Source organism: Macaca thibetana, chromosome 7 (genome assembly GCF_024542745.1).
Source record: "Macaca thibetana thibetana isolate TM-01 chromosome 7, ASM2454274v1, whole genome shotgun sequence".
NCBI lineage: Eukaryota > Metazoa > Chordata > Mammalia > Primates > Cercopithecidae > Macaca > Macaca thibetana.
The window spans coordinates 3,982,196-4,001,543 of NC_065584.1; the positions used below are offsets into that span (position 1 = coordinate 3,982,196).

Genomic DNA, 19,348 nt, shown 5'->3' on the forward strand with positions numbered 1-19,348 from the left:
ACGCCCAGCTAATTTTTAGACAGGGTTTTACCATGTTGGCCAGGATGGTCTTGATCTCCTGACCTCGTGATCCACCTGCCTCAGCCTCCCAAATTGCTGGGATTACAGGTGTGAGCCACCGCACCTGGCCTAAGAAAAGCAACTTTTATATGTAGTCCAAAGATATATACGCTAAGTGTCCTCAATCCTTCTCTGCTCAATCTCGATGTGGCTTGATGCAGGGTAAGTGGATAAAATAATAAAGCCACTTCCCAATTTTGAAACTTTACAATAATATCCAATATCTAAAACTTATTTGAAAAGATTCTGGGCCTGGCACAGTGGCTCACGCCTGTAATCACAGCACTTTGAGAGGCCAAGGCAGGTAGATCACTTGAAGTCAGGAGTTTGAGACCAGCCTGGCCTAGTGAAACCCCATTTCTATTAAAAATACAAAGATCAGCCAGGTGTGGTAGTGTGTGCCTGTAATCCCAGCTACTTGGGAGGCTGAGGCAGAAGAACTGCATGAACCTGGGAGACAGAGGTTGCAGCGACCCGAGATTGTGCCATTGCACTCTAGCCTGGGTAAAAGAGCGAGACTCCATCGCAAAAAAATAAAAAAATAAAAAAAAAGAAAGATTCTGTTTGTGTTACTGTAACATCATCATGTCACTTCTTCGGGGTCTTTCAATGAGGTAGTCTAAACAGTGTTGTCCAGGTATCTAAAGCATATGAAATAGTAGGAGCAGAGTATCTCTGCTATGGAGGTTGTTTAGCAACGTTATTAACTTGAGAGATTAGGTTTAGTCAGTGCAAACTAAGACAATTCTTCATAACCTTGTCTGAACAGTCTATAATTAATAACGAAAGCTAACATTTGTTGAGCACTCGCTATGAGTCAGTGCTATGTGGTTTAAGACTCACTGCAAACCTATACCATCATGATAGAATCATACAATTGAGGTGTAATAAAATCTTCTCATGCCTAGTTTACACCAACCATTAGTCATGCCGGGAATCTGGCCATTTTTCGAGAATAACATCAGAAGGCAGAACAACTACAGCAGGAAGTAGGCTGGCCTTCAGCACGACCAGTTCAAAACCAGTCTTAGAAAACTACTCACAGGTGTTTGTGCCAAAGTAACAACTGGCCTTAACCTATGCTCCCCGCATCATTAACTTTATTGTTCCCACAGGAAAGCTGATAAAACAAAGATTGACCTAGTAAGAACCAATTAATAAAACTAATTTTCAAAAGAAAAAAGCTATTAAAATTAATTATGGCCGGGCGTGGTGGTTCACGCCTGTAATCCCAGCACTTTGGGAGGCCGAGGTGGGTGGATCACGAGGTCAGGAGATCGAGACCGTCCTGGCTAACATGGTGAAACCCTGTCTCTAGTAAAAATACAAAAAATTAGCCGGGCGAGGTGGTGGGCGCCTATAGTCCCGGCTACTCGAGAGGCTGAGGCAGGAGAATGGCGTGAACCCGGGAGGCGGAGCTTGCAGTGAGCTGAGATCACGCCACTGCACTCCAGCCTGGGCTACAGAGTGAGACTCCATCTCGAAAAAAATAAATAAATAAATAAAAAATAAAAATAATTATATTGCCTATGACAAGAGAAAAAGCCTTGCATTTAGTAAGCCTTTAAAATATCCTGTTTACAGTGGGATTTTGAAGGTAGTAAGGGCTTAAGTTATGTGGAGTCTTTGGTTTAAACCTTTACACAGTTTTAAAAAAATCAGCCATCATTATTCTCATGTTGAAATTCTGTATGAACACTCATATAAAGAAGAAAACAGTCGAAAATATTTAAGGCTAAAATTGGAACTTAATGTATTTGTTTCAGAAGTTAACATAGGTCCAGGCATCCTGCAGCTCACTCATATTTTAAATTAGTGAAGAAATAAGATACATGGGTGGGTGAAGAGAGGGAAAAGGAACAATTTGCCGAAGAAGTCATCTGTACAGAGAAAGCTAATTGTATCTCACTGAAGACTCAAGCATCAATTTTAAGGGAACGTTGTCACATTTAGTGCCTTAACTAAAGTTGTCAAACCTAATAATTTTCCAGTCTTTTAATTCATTTATAAGATAGGAAAGGAAAATACAAATATTATTAAAACAATGGGCCCTGTCTTTTAAGGTTTGGTGTTGAGACTCTCTTTTTTTTTTTTTTTTGGAGACGGAGTCTTGCTCTGTCGCCCAGGCTGGAGTGCAGTGGCTGGATCTCAGCTCACTGCAAGCTCCGCCTCCCGGGTTTAAGCCATTCTCCTGCCTCAGCCTCCCGAGTAGCTGGGACTACAGGCGCCCGCCACCTTGCCCGGCTAGTTTTTTTTGTATTTTTTAGTAGAGATGGGGTTTCACCATGTTAGCCAGGATGGTCTCGATCTCCTGACCTCGTGATCCGCCCGTCTTGGCCTCCCAAAGTGCTGGGATTACAGGCTTGAGCCACCGCGCCTGGCCGAGACTCTCTTTGGCTAAAGAGAAAGACGACACCTTCAAAAGCAAAGTATTTCAACGACTGATGCTAAGAGAAGCAATGAGACAGGTCAGGATATGAAAGAGTCGGCCCCAACAAGGCACTTGTCTCCAGGGGGAATACAGAAAGGAAATGATGCCAAAGAAATTAAAGAAGTCTTAAATACTATTTCCAAAGAGTGAAACAAAAAAATTTTAGGAAAAGAGAATCAGAAGACACAGGCATATATGCATGTGCCTGGTGTAAGCTGCTACGTGTAGCACAGGATGGGAGCAGAGAGCAGATCTTAGTCTTACTTAACACCCTTGAGGAGACTGACTCTGCACCTCAGAGAGTCACATATCCTAAAGTTCAGAAGGAGCTCGGTAGTGCACTTCCAGAATTTAGAAATAGTAAAGGTAATGAAACAACCTTTTTTTTTTTTTTTTGAGACGAGTCTTGCTCTGTCACCCAGGCTGGATTGCAGTGGCATGATCTCAGCTCACTGCAAACTCTGCCTCCCGGGTTCAAGTAATTCTCCTGCCTCAGTCTCCCTAGTAGCTAGGACTATAGGCGCCTACCACCACACATGATTAATTTTTGTATTTTTAGTAGAGACGGGGTTTCAACCATGTTGGCCAGGCTGGTCTTGAACTCCTGACCTCAAGTGATCCACCCACCTTGGCCTCCCAAAGTGCTGCGATTACAGGTGTGAGTCACTGCGCCTGACCACGAAACAACATTTCTGTAGTCTTGTAGAATAAAATCTATAACATCAGAAACTTCTAATTAAGTCTTCCATTGATATTTTCTATTAAGTCACTTTTGAACTAGAAGAAATTTGAGAGTTAAGAACTGAACTATAATACAAGTCTACCAGAGAGTAGACTACTATTAAGAAATACGTGGCCGGGTGCAGTGGCTCACACCTGTAATCCCAGCACTTTGGGAGGCTGAGGCGGGAAGAATATGAGGTCAGGAGATTGAGACTATCCTGGCTAACATGGTGAAACTCCATCTCTACTAAAAATACAAAAAATTAGCCGGGTGTGGTGGCAGGACCCTGTAGTCCCAGCTACTCAGGAGGTTGAGGCAGGAGAGTTGGCATGAACCCGGGAGGCGGAGCTTGCAGTGAGCCAGGATGGCGCCACTGCACTCCAGCCTGGGCGACAGAGCGAGACTCTGTCTCGACAACAACAAAAGAAATACCTATACCAATCATTATCTGTAAACTACCCCAACTGCTATACTCAAGTTCTTAACAGTTTTTAATCATAAGAAAAAAGACAATGTTAAAACACATACACACATACGAGTCAGAAAAGAGAACAAGAGAATGTAAATATTGCTAAAAATTCAACGAATAATAACCATAATCTTACAGAACAAATGTTACTCCTCATATCAACTCAATCCTAAGTGGCCTATGGAACAGGGAAGCAATAAGCAATTTGGTACTAAGGATGAAGGAGGAAAGAATTTTTGATTTTTGATTAGGCTATCATAAAATGTAGTGATCAAACATTTCATTTGACTAATGAGATCGAACATTTCGTTTGACTAACGAGATCAAACACAGGTTAGGAACAGAACCTTACACTGTAACAGCAGAAAGTAAATGTCAGAACAATTCTGATACAAACAACGTTCAAGTTAAAAGAATGATGTACACTTATTGCTCTTCCAAAAACAAAGAAGGAAAATCCATGCCAGCCTGGGAAATTTGTTCTGAACAGAGTACAGCATATTTCACTATTCTCTACCAATCTCACTTCTTTTTTTTTTCTCTCCACCCAGAAGACTAATCCCCCACCTCAGAGTCTCTAGACCTATCTAATCCCATTTTACTGACTCTACTTATTTCAAAACCCCAAGAAAATGGTGTGCATGATAGGATGCTCTCTTTATTGACATGTAACATCACTGTCTTTTTAAAATCACGCTCATCCTATATATGCTTGCTATGCAGCCAAAATAAAAGCATTCAGTAGCCTGGACTCTCCACTTCTCTTGGCTTCCAGTGTTTCTATTTACACTCAGCCATCTGGACTCTTTGGTAAACTGCGGACCTTTAATGCTGCCTGGTGCTGTACATTCTCCCAAGGTGTGGCTCTCTGCCTCAGGTCTTCGTCTTCCCCCACTTTCAGCTTTTGTTCAAATTACTAATGTGCACAAGACAATCTCCATTTCCTTATTCACTGTTCTACAACATAACCACAGCTTACTATGTACTTCCTCTAGGAAACCTCCTGGGTTTAACTCAATCCTTTTAATCATCATACCCAGCCAGGCAGGAGGATGATGCTCTGGACAACAAAAAGAATTTAGTATCTTGCTAAAAATTAGTATACAAATTTAACTTACCTTCAGAGAATACTTACAGTTTAATTTGAAATGATTATAGAAACAAAGCAGTAAACAACATGCTTCCATTTCTCTTGGGAAAAACAACTTTTCTTACAAACAGGTGGAATTTCCTACCTGTTTTCTTTGCCATTCTGAATCACTGAGTGTCTATCAGCTGTAGTTCTCTCACTGCAAACGTAAGTATTTCGCCGTGTCATTCCACCAGATGCTGTGTTACTCTATAAAAAAGGGCATTTTTGTCTTAATTTGGTAAATACAGTACTATGAGAAAAAATGAACTTATCTACATAAATGGGAATACCAGTCTTCTATTTACTTATTTTTTGAGGCAAGGTCTTACTCTGTCACCTAGGCTGGAGTGCAGTGGAGCAATCTTGGCTCTGCCTCCCAGGATCAAGCAATCCTCCCACCACGGCCTCCCAAGTAGCTGGGAATACAGGCATGTGCCACCATATTTGGCTAATTTTTTTTTTTTTTTTGAGACGGAGTCTTGCTCTGTCGCCATGCTGGAATGCAGTGGTGCCATCTCGGCTCACTGCAACCTCCCCTTCCTGGGTTCAAGTGATTCTCCTGCCTCCGCCTCCCGAGGTGCCCAGCCTGACAACCTAATTTTAAAATGGGCACCTTCAATAGACATTTCTTTAAAAAAGCTATACAATGGCCGGGCGCGGTGGCTCATGCCTGTAATCCCAATACTTTGGGAGGCCAAGATGGGCGGATCTCCTGAGGTGAGGAGGTCCAGATCAGCCTGACCAACATGGAGAAACCCCGTCTCTGCTAAAAATACAAAATTAGCTGGGCGTGGTGGTATATGCCTGTAATCCTAGCTACTCAGGAGGCTGAAGTAGGAGAATAACTTGAACCTGGGAGGCGGAGGTTGCAGTGAGCCAAGATCATACCATTGCACTCCAGCCTGGGCAACAAGAGTGAAATGCAGTCTCAAACAAAACAAAACAAAACAAAACAAAACAAAACCAAGCTATACATATGGCCAAGAAGCACATGAAAAGATGCCCAATATCACTGGTCATTAAAGAAATGCAAATCAAAACCATGAGGTACTTCTTCCTACCTACTAGGAAAGCTTTAAATAATAAAATAATAATAATTATTAATTGTTGGCAAGAATGTGAAGAAAAGAGACTCTCACTATTGCTGGATAAAATGGTACAGTTGTGAGGAAAACCGTCCGGCAGTTTACCAAAAAATTAAACATGGAGTTACCATATGACTCAACAATTTTATTCCTAGATATATACCCGAGAAAAATGGAAACACAGCCAGGTGCAGCGGTTAATGCCTGTAATCCCAGCACTTTGGAAGGCTAAGGCAGCAGGACTGCTTGAGCCTAGGAGTTTGAGACCAGCCTGGCTGGGCTACACAGGGAGACCTCATCTCTACCACAACAAACAAACAGAAAAAATAAGCCAGGCATGGTGACACATGCCTGTGGTATCAGCTATTTGGGAGGCTGAGGTGGGAGGATCTCTTGGGTCTGGGAAGTCAAAGTTGTAATGAGCCGTATTTGCACCATTGTACTCTAGCCTAGGTGACAGAGCGAGACTTTGTCTCCTCCCCAAGAAAGAAAAAGAAATTAAAACATAAGACCACATAGAAATTTGTACACAATTGTTTATAGTAGCATTATTCATTTTAACAAATACATGGAAATAATATAAATGTCCATCAACAGATGAACAGTTAAATTGTGGCATATACACAGAATGGAATATTACCCCCAAAAGAAACAAAGTACTAATACATGCTACAGGCTGGGCATGGTGGCTCACGCCTGTAATCCCAGCACTTTGGGAGGCTGATGCGGGTAGATCACCTGAGGTCGGGAGTTCGAGACCAGACTGACCAACATGGAGAAACCCCATCTCTACTAAAAACACAAAATTAGCCAGGCATGGTGGTGCATGCCTGTAATCCCAGCTACTCAGGAGGCTGAGGCAGGATAATTGCTTGAACCCAGGAGGTGGAGTTTGCAGTGAGCCAAGATCGTGCCATTGCACTCTAGGCAACAGGAGTGAAATTCCATCTCAAAAAAAAAAAAAAAAAAAGAAAAAAAATACATGCTACAACTTGGATGAATCGTGAAAACATTATGCTGAGTTAAAGAAAGAAGCAGACACAAAAGGACACATGTGAAATGATTCCATTTATATAAAATATTCACAACAGGCAAATCCAGAGAGACAGAACACAGACTGGTGGTTGCCAGGGCATGAGGGGAGGGAGGGGAGGGGAAGGGAGGGGAGGGGAAGGGAGGGGAGGGTAAGGGAGGGGAGCGGAGGAATGGAAAGTGATTACCTAAGAGATACAGGTGTTCTTTTTTTTTTTTTGAGATGCAGCCTTGCTCTTTCACCCAGGCTGGAGTGCAGTGGCGCCATCTTGGCTCACTACAACCTCCGCCTCCCGGGTTCAATTGATTCTCCTGCCTCAGCCTCCCGAGCAGCTGGGATTGCAGGCGCCTGCCACCATGCCTAGATAATTTTTGTATTTTTAGTAGAAATGGGGTTTCACCATGATGGCCAGGCTGGTCTCAAACGCCAGACCTTGTGATCTGCCAGCTTTGGCCTCCTAAAAAAGTGCTGGGATTACAGGCGTGAGTCACCGTGCCCTTTCTTTTTTTTTTTTTTTTTAAAGACAGGGTCTTGCTCTGTTGCTCAGGCTGGAATATGGTGGTGTGACCAAGATTCACTGCAGCCTCAACCTCCTAGGCTGAAACGATCTTCCCACCTAAGCCTCTCAAGTAGCTGGTACTACAGGTATGCATCATCATGCTCAGCTATTTTCTTTTTAAATTTTTTCATAGAGATGAGGTCTCACTTTGGTGCCCAGGCTGATCTCAGATTCTTGGGTTCAAGTGATCCTCCCACCTCAGCCTCCCAAAGTGCTGGGATTATAGGGGTAAGCCACTGTGCCCAGCCTAAACAGATGCTCCTTCTGGGGAGCTGAAAAAGTTCTGAAACTAGAGAGGTGCTGGTTGCACAATACTGTGAGTGTACCAAATGCCACCAAATCGCCCACTTTAAAATGGTTAATCATTGTCATGTGGATTCACATGAATTTAACTTCCAAAATAAAAAACTAAAAAGCAAGGAACAACTCACAGCTATGGACATTTTTTAAATTTTTTGAGATGGAGTCCTGCTCTGTCACCCAGGCTGGAGCGCAGTGACACAATCTCAGCTCACTGCAAACTCCACCTCCTGGGTTCAAGCAATTCTCTTGCCTCCGCCTCCTGAGTAGCTAGGATTATAGGAGCGCACCACCAAACCCGGCTAATTTTTGTATTTTTAGAAGGGATGGGATTTCACCATGTTGGCCAGGCTGGTCTCCAACTCCTGACCTCAAGTGATCTGCCCCGCCTCGGCCTCCCAAAGTGCAAGGATTACAGCCACTGTGCCCAGCCATAGCTATGGAATTTTATCAGATAATTTTTTTTTTTTTTTTGAGGCGGAGTCTTTACTCTGTCGCCCAGGCTGGAGTGCAGTGGCACCATCTCGGCTCACTGCAAGCTCCGCCTCCCGGGTTTGTGCCATTCTCCTGCCTCAGCCTCCTGAGTAGCTGGGACTACAGGCGCCCGCTACCGCGCCCAGCTAATTTTTTGTATTTTAGTAGAGACGGGGTTTCACCGTGTTAGCCAGGATGGTCTCGATCTCCTGACCTCGTGATCCGCCCGCCTCGGCCTCCCAAAGTGCAGGGATTACAGGCGTGAGCCACCGTGCCCGGCCTGTATCAGATAATTTTTTTTTTTTTTTTTTTTGTTGAGACAGAGTCTTGCTTTGTCGCCCAGGCTGGAGTGCAGTGGCCGGATCTCAGCTCACTGCAAGCTCCGCCTCCCGGGTTTGCGCCATTCTCCTGCCTCAGCCTCCCGAGTAGCTGGGACTACAGACGCCCACCACCTCGCCCGGCTAGGTTTTTGTATTTTTTTTTTTTAGTAGAGACGGGGTTTCACCGTGTTAGCCAGGATGGTCTCGATCTCCTGACCTTGTGATCCGCCCGTCTCGGCCTCCCAAAGTGCTGGGATTACAGGCTTGAGCCACCGCGCCCGGCCCAGATAATTTTTAAACAAAGATAAAGCAGTCACTTTTACTACAGCATGAGCAGACCATGTACACAGGAATCCCGAAGATTCATGGGAGAAAATAATGTTGCTAACTACTTTTCCTTTGTAAGTAATTTAGTGTGGGTGGACTGATAATACTCATGATTGACTTGCAGAAGGGCAGCGTGCAGACAAGAGCAAAGGGGAAGGGAGGTCATGAAGGCAGGGAACAATGCCCTCATCTTCTCTGGTAATTGTCAATAAACACTGGAGACTGAATTGTAACTGCAGGAGTATGGAAACAACAGTCCTATTTTATGGCATTTGGAAGCCAAAATAAACTTTTCACACAGGGTTTACTCCGACTAAGCATAAGGTCAGAGGATGAAGCACGCAAAGCCCCTTGGGGTCCTTTATGCACCCAGTTCACAATGGAACAATGAAGGGCTTTCAAAGAGAGGAACAGGGCTTCTCCATAGTCTCCTCAGTCCAGCGTTTTTCTGGAGTTGGAGGCAGGGCTGCATCATTGTTAATTCTGTAGGGAAAAATGTGCTTATAGAATAGTCTTAAGATTGTTGACTTCTCTGCAAATTATTTAACAGGTTAGATAGAACACACTTCAATACACAGAAAAAAGTTTCTGAAGCTGAATGGATGCAATTTAATGTAGTAAATATTATCTATTTACTGGGGAGATTTTGTTACAGGTAGGGATTAAGAGCTGGATTCAGGCTGGCAGTGTAATTTCAGGCAATTACCCAACTTTTTTTCACCTTAAAATGTAGCTAATCCATGAAAAAGCACTTAGCATGGTCCTTGGCACATGGTAGGAACTCAGCCAACACTCATCATCATTAGAGCCTTTTTAAGACTCAGTGTGAACACCACATCTTTGGGGCATTGGCAGTCAGACTTCCCCATGTATGCACAGTAGGCTTCTGTTAGCACTGTCATTGTTTTCATTCACTTCCTGTTAGACTGAGGTCTTTCCATGTCTCAGCACCTGACAACCTAAGGTTCAGCAGGTGTCTGTGAAATAACTGGAACCAGCCCTTGAAATAAAGGACCTATCACCATCTAGTGTCTATGGTGGGTGTGCTATGCTCTGAATGCGTCCCCTCCAAAATTCATGTTGAAGCTTTATCTCCCATAGGAGAAAACAGTATTTGGAGGTGAGTCTTTTAGGTGTTTAGGCCATGAGGGCTCTGCCTTCATGAATGGATTAGTGTCTTTTTTTTTTTTTTTTTTTTTGAGAAGGAGTCTTGCTCTGTCGTCAGGCTAGAGTGCAGTGGCGCGATCTTGGCTCACTGTAACCTCTGACTCCCGAGTTCAAGCAATTCTCTGTCTCAGCCTCCTGAGTAGCTGGGATTACAGGCATCCGCCACCATGCCCGGTTAATTTTTGTATTTTTAGTAGAGATGGGGTTTCACCATCTTGGCCAGGCTGGTCTTGAACTCTTGATCTCTTGAACTCCACCCACCTCGGCCTCCCAAAGTGCTGGGATTACAGACGTGAGCCACCGCTCCCGGCCGGATTAGTGTCTTATAAAAGGGCTTGAGGGGGTGAGTTCACCCCTTCTGTCCCTTCAGCCACATGAGAACACAGCATTCGTCTCCTCTGGAGGATGCCAGCACCAAGGCACCATCTTGGAAGCAGAGAACAGAGCCCTTGCCAGACATGGAACTTGCTGGTGCCTTCATCTTGGACTTCTCAGCCTCCAGAATTGTAGGAAATCAATGTCTTTTCTTTATAAATTAGCCAGTATCAGGTATTTTGTTACAGCAGCAGGAATGAACTAAAAGAGTATCAACAATAAATATCTACAATGCAGCAGGTAGGATTTCTATAGGTTAAGATTGGGCATGGTTGTCTAGTGGAGAAAGCTTCCAGGCACGGGAGACCACAGGAGTAAAATGAACACCTGGTGTCCAGCCAGTTCCAACCCTACCACCCTAAGACCACTCTACAGTTCAACAACACTTACACTAGGGACAGTGGAGCTTTTCTTGCGTTCAGGAATATCCGCCTTATTGGGATTACTTGCATTCCCAAGCATGGGACTGGCTGGAGCAATTCCCTTTCCTCCAACAGCACTGCCACTTGACTTCCGAGAGGAAATTCCATCTTCTTTGAGGTCACTATCTGCGGTGCTGGTCTGACTCCTTTTCGGATACGCCACAACAGAAGGAATAGCTGGTCCAGCTAAAATAAAGAGTTCACTTTTTAAATGACTGAATAGAGTTTCAAGTTTTATTTTGTGACAGTAACTGTATTTTCTAAGATGATCTAAGGTTGCTATTCACCTAAAAAAATGTAAAACAGTAAAATCCTCTAAGATGTTTCCCACTTATATCTAATGTTTGCCTTAGGCAATGAATTCAATATTGAAATTTCACTTAATACCCCAAACTTTCTACTTAAAAAATAGTAAGTGTTTAGAGTTGTCCTTTGGAAACACCTTAAGGTGGTGGTACTGTATAGATTCAAACTAATTAGATGCACAAATAACAAGCAGAATCAACCAGTTCATCTTGCACATCTGAGTGAATTACATCCTCTTTTTGTAGGAGAGATGCCATCACCTTTTGGAAGAGAAAAGTATCGGTTTTATGGGCTACTTCTTTTGAAGTTTTATCTTAGATCTTTTTAAAAGTGCTCATAATCTTCTAGATAAACAGGAGTCTGAGGAGACAGGGGAAGGTGTAGAAGCAGAGGAATCATGCAAGTGACAGGGAGGAAGTCGGTGGAGGTCACTAGTCATTCCTGCCACTCCAGGAGGAGTGTGTCCAGGGATATGTGCCTAGGGACATGTGGATGACAGACTGATGTCCTGTAGTAAACCATATAGAGACTCCAACAGCAGCACAGGAGATTCAGAGTGCAAAGAATTTTGGAAATGAACATGATAACTAGTGTATGCCTCAGATATGATAATCCAGTGGTAACCTTAAAGGACAGCATCAAATGCTCGTTTTTTTCTTTTTTTTTTTTTTTTGAGACCGAGTCTAGCTCTCTCACCCAGACAGGAGTGCAGTGGCTCGATTGCGGCTCACTGCAACCACTGCCTGCCAGGTTCAAGAGATTCTCCAGCCTCAGCCTCCGGAGTAGGGGAAACTACAGGCGCGTGCTGGCTAACTTTTTTTTTTGAATTTTTTTTTTTTTTTTTTTTTGGTAGAGATGGGGTTTCACAGTGTTAGCCAGGATGGTCTCTATCTCCTGACCTCGTGATCCACCCACCTTGGCCTCCCAAAGTGCTAGGATTACAGGAATGAGGCACCGCACCAGGCCTGTTTTTTCTAAGGCAGAAGATAATTTATATTTTAAATATATTAAAGGTGGGAGGTGCGTGGTAGCTCACGCTTGTAATTCCAACACTTTGGGAGACTGAGGTAGGAGGATAGCTTGAGCTCAAGAGTTTGAGGCTGCATGTGGCTTGGGTGACAGAGTGAGAAACTGTCTCAATAAATAAATTTTAAAAACAAACAAAAAAACGGGAGTGGGGAGGCGCTAGTTCTTGGACAAAAATCTAAATGGCAAACCTATCTGGAACTGAATTAAAAGTAAATAAGGGCTTAAGTTTATTTATGGGAGAACAACTAAGTTTTTGGTTTATTTATGGGAGAACAACAACTAAGCTTTTGGTTTAGTAATTTTAACATATAAAACAAAAACTTAACCAAGTACAGGGTGATATTAGCCTCAATGCGTATCTTTCTTCCCAATACCATGAGAGGTCTACTGACACTGTGAACTTTCAGGTTACTACTGATTTACTTTCAAACTTTTATTTGTTTTTAGAAAATATAAAACCTTTTAAGATTTGAGATTCTGAAGAGAAACAGACATTGATCTAATCCACTGACCTCGTTCAGATTTCCCCAGTTTCACTTGTACTAATTTGTAAGTCTGTGTATTTCATTCTATACCCTTTCATGACATGTTCAGATTCATGTGGTCCCCACCAGTCAAGATACAGAATATTTCCATCTCAAAGACCCTATCGACTACCCTTTCATAGCCACAGCCACTTCCCTCTTATTTTAACTCCCTTTTGCTAAACCCCTGCAACCACTAACCTGCTCATCATCTATAGAATTCTGTCATTTCAAGAATGTTACGTGAATGGGCATCCATGGAATGTAACCTTTTGTGTACTTTCACCCAATATAATTCCCTTGAGATCCGAGTTGTGTACATGATAGTTTGTTCCTTTTTTTTTTTTTCCCCCCAGACGGAGTCTCGGTCTGTGGCTGTGGAGTGCAGTGGCGTGATCTCGGCTCACTATAACCTCCGCCTCCCAGGTTTAAGCGATTCTCTTGCCTCAGCCTCCCAAGTAGCTGGGACTACAGGCGCCCGCCACCACGCCCAGCTAATTTTTTGTATTTTTAGTAGAGACAGGGTTTCACCATGTTGGCCAGGATGGTCTCAATCTCTTGACCTCATGATCCGCCCGCCTCAGCCTCTCAAAGTGCTAGGATTACAGGCGTGAGCCACCATACCAGGCCTGTTCCTTTTTATTGTGAGTAGTAGTCCACAGTATGGATATGTCACACAGAAATTTTTTTCCTTTTTTTTTTTTTTTTTTTAAGATGGAGTCTCGCTCTGTTGCCCAGGCTGGAGTGCAGTGGCACGATCTTGGCTCACTACAAGCTCCGTTTCCTGGGTTCACGCCATTCTCCTGCCTCAGCCTCCCGAGTAGCTAGGACTACAGGCACCCTCCCCCAAGACCGGCTAATTTTGTTTTTGTATTTTTAGTAGAGACAGGGTTTCACCATGTTAGTCAGGATGTTCTTGATCTCCTGACCTTGTGATCCACCTACCTCGGCTTCCCAAAGTGCTGGGATTATAGGCGTGAGCCACCGCAACCGGCCAGAAATTTCATTTTTATGTAATCAAATTTGTAAGTCTTTTAATTCATGGGTCTGGTGTTTGGGGTGACAAAAACACCTTCACCAGTCCAAGTTATAAAGCAAATAATCCCATGTTTTCTTTCAATATTTCTATAGTTTTATTTTTTATATTTGTATCTTAACTCCAATTGGAATTCATCCTTGTATAACATGTGAGAAACTGATCCAAATTAATTTTTTTTTGAGAACTACCAAATTGCCCCAACACCACTCATTGATTGGTAAACAGTGATTTTTTTTTCCTTCCATTTTTTAAAAAACAAGCTAAAGAACCCCTTGAAAGTCAGATGAAGATCACCATTCACAGAAAAAGTGCATACACACATATGGGGTGTTCACACGTGGGTGTCAAATTAGGAAGGACAGCTACAAATTACATTGTGGCTTTAGAGAAGAAGCAGGCACCCATGCAGAGGTCAACATCCATAGGCAGGGAAAAAGGAAGAGAGAGGTGAGATGAGGCAGGATGAGGTGAAAGTTGGCCTGGCTATACAGGCTTGCCTGCCTTCAGAAATTCCAAGAAAGATGAGGATTATGAAAAAGCTACTCCAATGAGGTGTTTCAGTGGAGAAAACCAAAGGGCTGGGACCAGGAGGCTTGAGCTCTGCCCCAGGTGTTTCTCATTTACTATGTAACCTTGGGAGACTTGGTAATCTCTCTTGGTCTATTTCTTTAGAGATAAAACAAGAGGTTTGATGAGTGTACAATACCATGTCTAAAGCTCTTTTTATCTCTAAAATTGAGCTGGGGAAAAAAAGGCACTAATAATCCGGATAGAATCTATGTGCTTAAGGAAGAACTAACTTACTAACATATTCCTTAGAGAAATGTGAAAATCCTGTTGTCAGGTTTCTTCTAGGATTTAGGGACAATTTAAACCAGATGGTTTCAGGGCATTTAATTGCCATGTGGTCCATAGGCACTAGAAACCCTCGTTAGTGACTAACATGAACACAAAAAAGGCACACCTAGATCAACACGTCACCTACAAACGCTAGGAGCATAAATCCTGATATCAGAATGAGTTCTGAGCTCTCAGTTATACCCTAGAATAGCAGGCACTGTAGATGGTTTACTAGTGATATTAGTACACTGTTGCTTCAGTCTAAACCATGTAGAAAGGCAGGCAACAGAAGGAAGAGAAATGGAAATCAAGCCAAGAGTCATCATTTTTAGTACAAAATCAAAGACTGTCCACACCTACAATGCTCTGTGCAGTCCTAAGTGTCAAATCTCAAGATGAAAGTATTAAGATGGAAAATGTCCAGAGAAGAGAAATAAAATGAGGCCCAGCGCAGTGGCTCATGCCTGTAATTCCAGCACTTTGGGAGGCCAAGGCGGATGGATCACCTAAGTTCAGGAGTTCGGGACCAGCCTGGCCAAATGTGGTGAAATCCCATCCCTACTAAAAATTAAAAAATTAGCCGGGCATTGTGGTGCAGGCCTGTAGTCCCAGCTACTCGGGAGGCTGAGGCAGGAGAACTGCTTGAAACCAGGAGGCGGAGGTTGCAGTGAGCCCAGGTCGCGCCACTGCACTCCAGCCTGGGCGACAGGAGTGAAACTCCGTCTCAAAAAAAAAGAAATAGATTTGGTTCCTGCATCCTGGAATAGTAGAATTAAAGGAAATATCTGCAATGTTAACATTTATAGTTATGGGCGAGTAAACACACATGCTGGCCTCAGGACTCTGACACACAGGCTGCCTTGAAGGCAGAGCAACCGTAGAGCCTGGTAAGCCTATCCTTTGGGGGTCTTATGTCTCATAAAGGACTGGCTTCTAGGTGAAGTTTAAAAGGGAGGATGGCTTAACCACACTAACAGCAAGAGTATGGATGAAAATGACACAGTAAAACATTTAAACCAATTAAGGCAAAACTGAGGTTCCATATATTCTCCCGGGCTGCCCTGTCCATTATGATAGTTACTGGCCTCAAATGGCTATATATATATATCCACACACTACACTTAAGTAAAAAAAAATTATCATTATTATTATTATTTTTGAGATGAAGTCTCACTCTGTCACCAGGCTGGATGGAGTGCAGTGGCACGATCTTGGCTCACTGCAACTTTTGCCTCCCGGGTTCAAGCGATTCTCCCACCTCAGCCTCCTGAGTAGCTGGGATTACAGGCGCCTGCCACCTCGCCCGGCTAGTTTTTTGTATTTTTTAGTAGAGACGGGGTTTCACCGTGTTAGCCAGGATGGTCTCGATCTCCTGACCTCGTGATCCACCTGTCTTGGCCTCCCAAAGTGCTGGGATTACAGGCTTGAGCCACCGCGCCCAGCCGCTAATTTTTTTATTTTTAGTAGAGATGGGGTTTCACCATGTTGGTCAGGCTGGTCTTGAACTCCTGACCTCGTGATCCATACGCCTCGGCCTCCCAAGGTGCTGGAATTATAGGCGTGAGCCACCGCGTCCGGCCAGTAAAATTTTAAAAGGGTAAAAATCGGCCAGCCAGGCCAATTATAGGCTCAAACCTGTAATCCCAGCACTTTGGGAGGCCAAGGTGGGTGGATCATCTGAGGTCAGGAGTTCTAGACCAGCCTGGCCAACATGGTGAAATCCCATCTCTATTAAAAATAAAAAAATTGGCCAGGTGTGGTGGTGTGTGCCTGTAATCCCAGCACTTTGAGAGGCCAAGGTGAGCGGACTGCTTGAGCTCACAAGTTCAAGACCAGCCTGGCCAATATGGTGAAACCCTGTCTCTATTAAAAAATACAAAAATTAGCCAGGCATGGTTGTGCACACCTGTAATCCCAGCTACTCAGGAGGCTGAGCAGGAGAATCGCTGGAACCTGGGAGATGGAGGTTGCAGTGAGCCAAGATCACGCCACTGCACTCCAGCCTGGGCGACAGAGCCAGATTCCATCTCAAAAATAAATAAATAAAAAAAAATTAAAAAAATAAAAATAAAAAGGGTAAAAATAATTTCCTCAGTTCAAGTACTTGATAGTCACAAGTGTCCAGTAGCTACTGAACTGGACAGCACAGATATACGAAACTGTAATGATCACAGAAAGTTCTACTGGACAGTGCTACTCTACAAAGTAAATCCAATGCAGAGGTGAAGAGAGTAAATAGAACTATAGAGTAAGTGCTGGGCATGGTGGCTCATGCCTGTAATCCTAGCACTTTAGGAGGCTGAGGTGAGAGAATCACTTGAACTTGGGAGTTTGAGACCAGTTTGGGCAACACAGTGAGACCCCCATCTCCATTTAAAAAAAAAAAAAAAAAGAAAGAAAGAAAAAAGAAAAACTACAGATTAAAGCAGAGGTTCTAGAATGGCAAGTGGAAAGGTTTCCACTCAACTAAGCTTTATCCAGCAAAAATCTACTGAAGGTACAAAGAAGAACAGAGCCTTGAAGTAATATGTAATCATGGAAGCACCTGCAGGAACACTAAGAAAAAATGCTGGCCAGGCATGGTGGCTCATGCCTGTAATCCCAGCACTTTGGGAGGCCGAGGCGGGCAGATCACTTGAGGCCAGGAGCTGAAGACCAGCCTGGCCAAATGCGGTGAAACCCCATCTCTACTAAAAATACGAAACTTAGCCAGGCATGGTGGTACATGCCTGTAGTCCCAGATACTCGGGAGGCTGAGGCAGGAGAATTGCTTGAACTTGGGAGGTGGAGGCTGCAGTGAGCCAAAATTGTGCCACTGCACTCCAGCCTGGGCAACAGAGTGAGACTCTGTCTCAAAGAAAAAAAAAAAAGAAAGAAAAGAAAAAAGAAAAGAAAAAAGGGAAGGAAGGAAATAAATAAATAAATAAATAAATGCCAAGAAAAGACATCAAGCCAAGCTCTGAGCAAGAGAATGTTTCCCAGTGCTAGGAGACCTCTTGCCTGGACTCTTAAGAGAAGGCACTGGGATACTCCAAAACTTACCATGGTCACTGTAGCGTCTTTGCTTCTGGCTTGAAGAAACACTTCTCTGTACTTTGTGGTGAGGAGACTGGCCAGTACTGTTGTTGAGATCACTGCTTGGCCTAACCTTAGCAAGTGAAAGATTGCTGCTAGAACTGGAATCACTAGCATCCAGCTAAGAGAAAATGAGAAAAACAGAGCAAACCACAACACGAACCCAAATGGTTTATTAGGAAGTTAAACTTTTCATTAACACAGACCTCTCATAAACCGTTCATTCAGAGAGAGGAGGAATCACAACGTACAAAAATGACAACCCTAAACTCAAGTAAAAGCAGTTTTCTGACTGCTGGAAAGACATTAAAGGTAATGTATGTGTGATTTTCTTCCCAGGCTTTCTCAAATTTAACTTTAAATGCTCTATTTACTTCATCTGATGCTTTACGTCATTTCTAAGCTATTAATGACTATAGGTTAATTTATGAAAGACCAGGTTTATGATAATATCCATCTTTTTTTTTTTTTTGAGACATAGTCTCACTCTGTCACCCAGGCTGTAGTGCAGTGGTGCGATCTTGGCTCACCACAACCTCCGCCTCTCAGGGTCAAGTGGTTCTCTTGCCCCAGCCTCCCAAGTAGCTGGGATTACAGGTACGCGCCAACACATCCGGCTAATTTTCTGTTTGTTTGTTTGTTTGTTTGTTTTAGCAGAGACAGTGTTTCCCTATGTTGGCCAGTCTGGTCTCGAACTCCTGGTCTCAAGTGATCTGTCCACCTTGGTCTCCCAAAGTGCTGGGATTACAGGTGTGAGCCACCACACCTGGTCAATATCCATCATTAAGGGTTAAGTTAAAATAGCTTATAATAGTCACAGGATTTAGATTTGCTATTTGCAGGTAAAGCTAAAAAATGATGTATCAAATGTTACAAATATTCAAAAGATAAAAACTAAGAAAACAGTTTATATAAACTAATAATTACATAAAGGGTATTTCAGCTCTCTCTGATTACTCTTACCTCTGAAGATTTTCTCCCCAGTAACAAATATGTAGCTGTGATTTCATCATATTTCATTTTACTAAGAGATTCTTGAATTTCTTCTTGTGAATATCCCATTCCCACCATAATATCTAAAAGAAAGGCATAATACAGTTTATGTGTTTTGTTTGGGTAAGAAATCATCCTTTTTTTTTTTTTTTGAGACAGAGTTTTGCTCTTGTTGCCCAGGATGGAGTGCAATGGCGTGATTTCGGCTCACCGCAACCTCCACCTCCCAGATTCAAGCAATTCTCCTGCCTCAGCCTCCCAAGTAGCTGGGATTACAGGCATGCGCCACCACACTCGGCTAATTTTGTATTTTTAGTAGAGACGGGGTTTCTGCATGTTGGTCAGGCTGGTCTCGACCTCCTGACCTCAGGTGATCTGCCCACGTCGGCCTCCCAAAGTGCTGGGATTACAGGCATGAGCCACTGTGCCCAGCCAGAAATCATTCTTTTATAGGGTAAAGTAATTTTCATTTGACCTAAAAGATGACATATTACATACATTTTCTAACATAAATGGGCACTTGTTTCAGAGTTACTGGAAACTACAGGTAGTTACGTTCCTAAATATGACAGAACAGATAAACTGTTCATATAACTTGTGCTTAACTTTCCATTATTCACATTTTAGGCACAGACATGAGTCAAAACAGAAATGTGTTACTTAG

At 43.2% G+C, this 19,348-nt stretch overlaps 1 protein-coding gene across 12 annotated transcripts in view; it reads right to left on the minus strand.

Annotated features, from left to right (window-relative positions):
- MARK3 (microtubule affinity regulating kinase 3) overlaps positions 1–19,348 on the minus strand; it is a 118,178-nt gene that overhangs the window by 20,485 nt on the left and 78,345 nt on the right. For 9 of the 12 annotated variants that reach the window (XM_050798380.1, XM_050798377.1, XM_050798378.1 and 6 more), the window contains 4 exons: positions 18,655–18,767; positions 17,659–17,812; positions 10,847–11,064; positions 4,920–5,023 (listed from right to left, as the gene is read on the minus strand). In XM_050798380.1, the coding sequence (XP_050654337.1) occupies positions 4,920–5,023; positions 10,847–11,064; positions 17,659–17,812; positions 18,655–18,767 (589 nt within the window). The remainder of the gene's footprint in view (positions 1–4,919; positions 5,024–10,846; positions 11,065–17,658; positions 17,813–18,654; positions 18,768–19,348) is intronic. The other 3 variants (XM_050798381.1, XM_050798379.1, XM_050798374.1) reach the window with 1 other exon arrangement.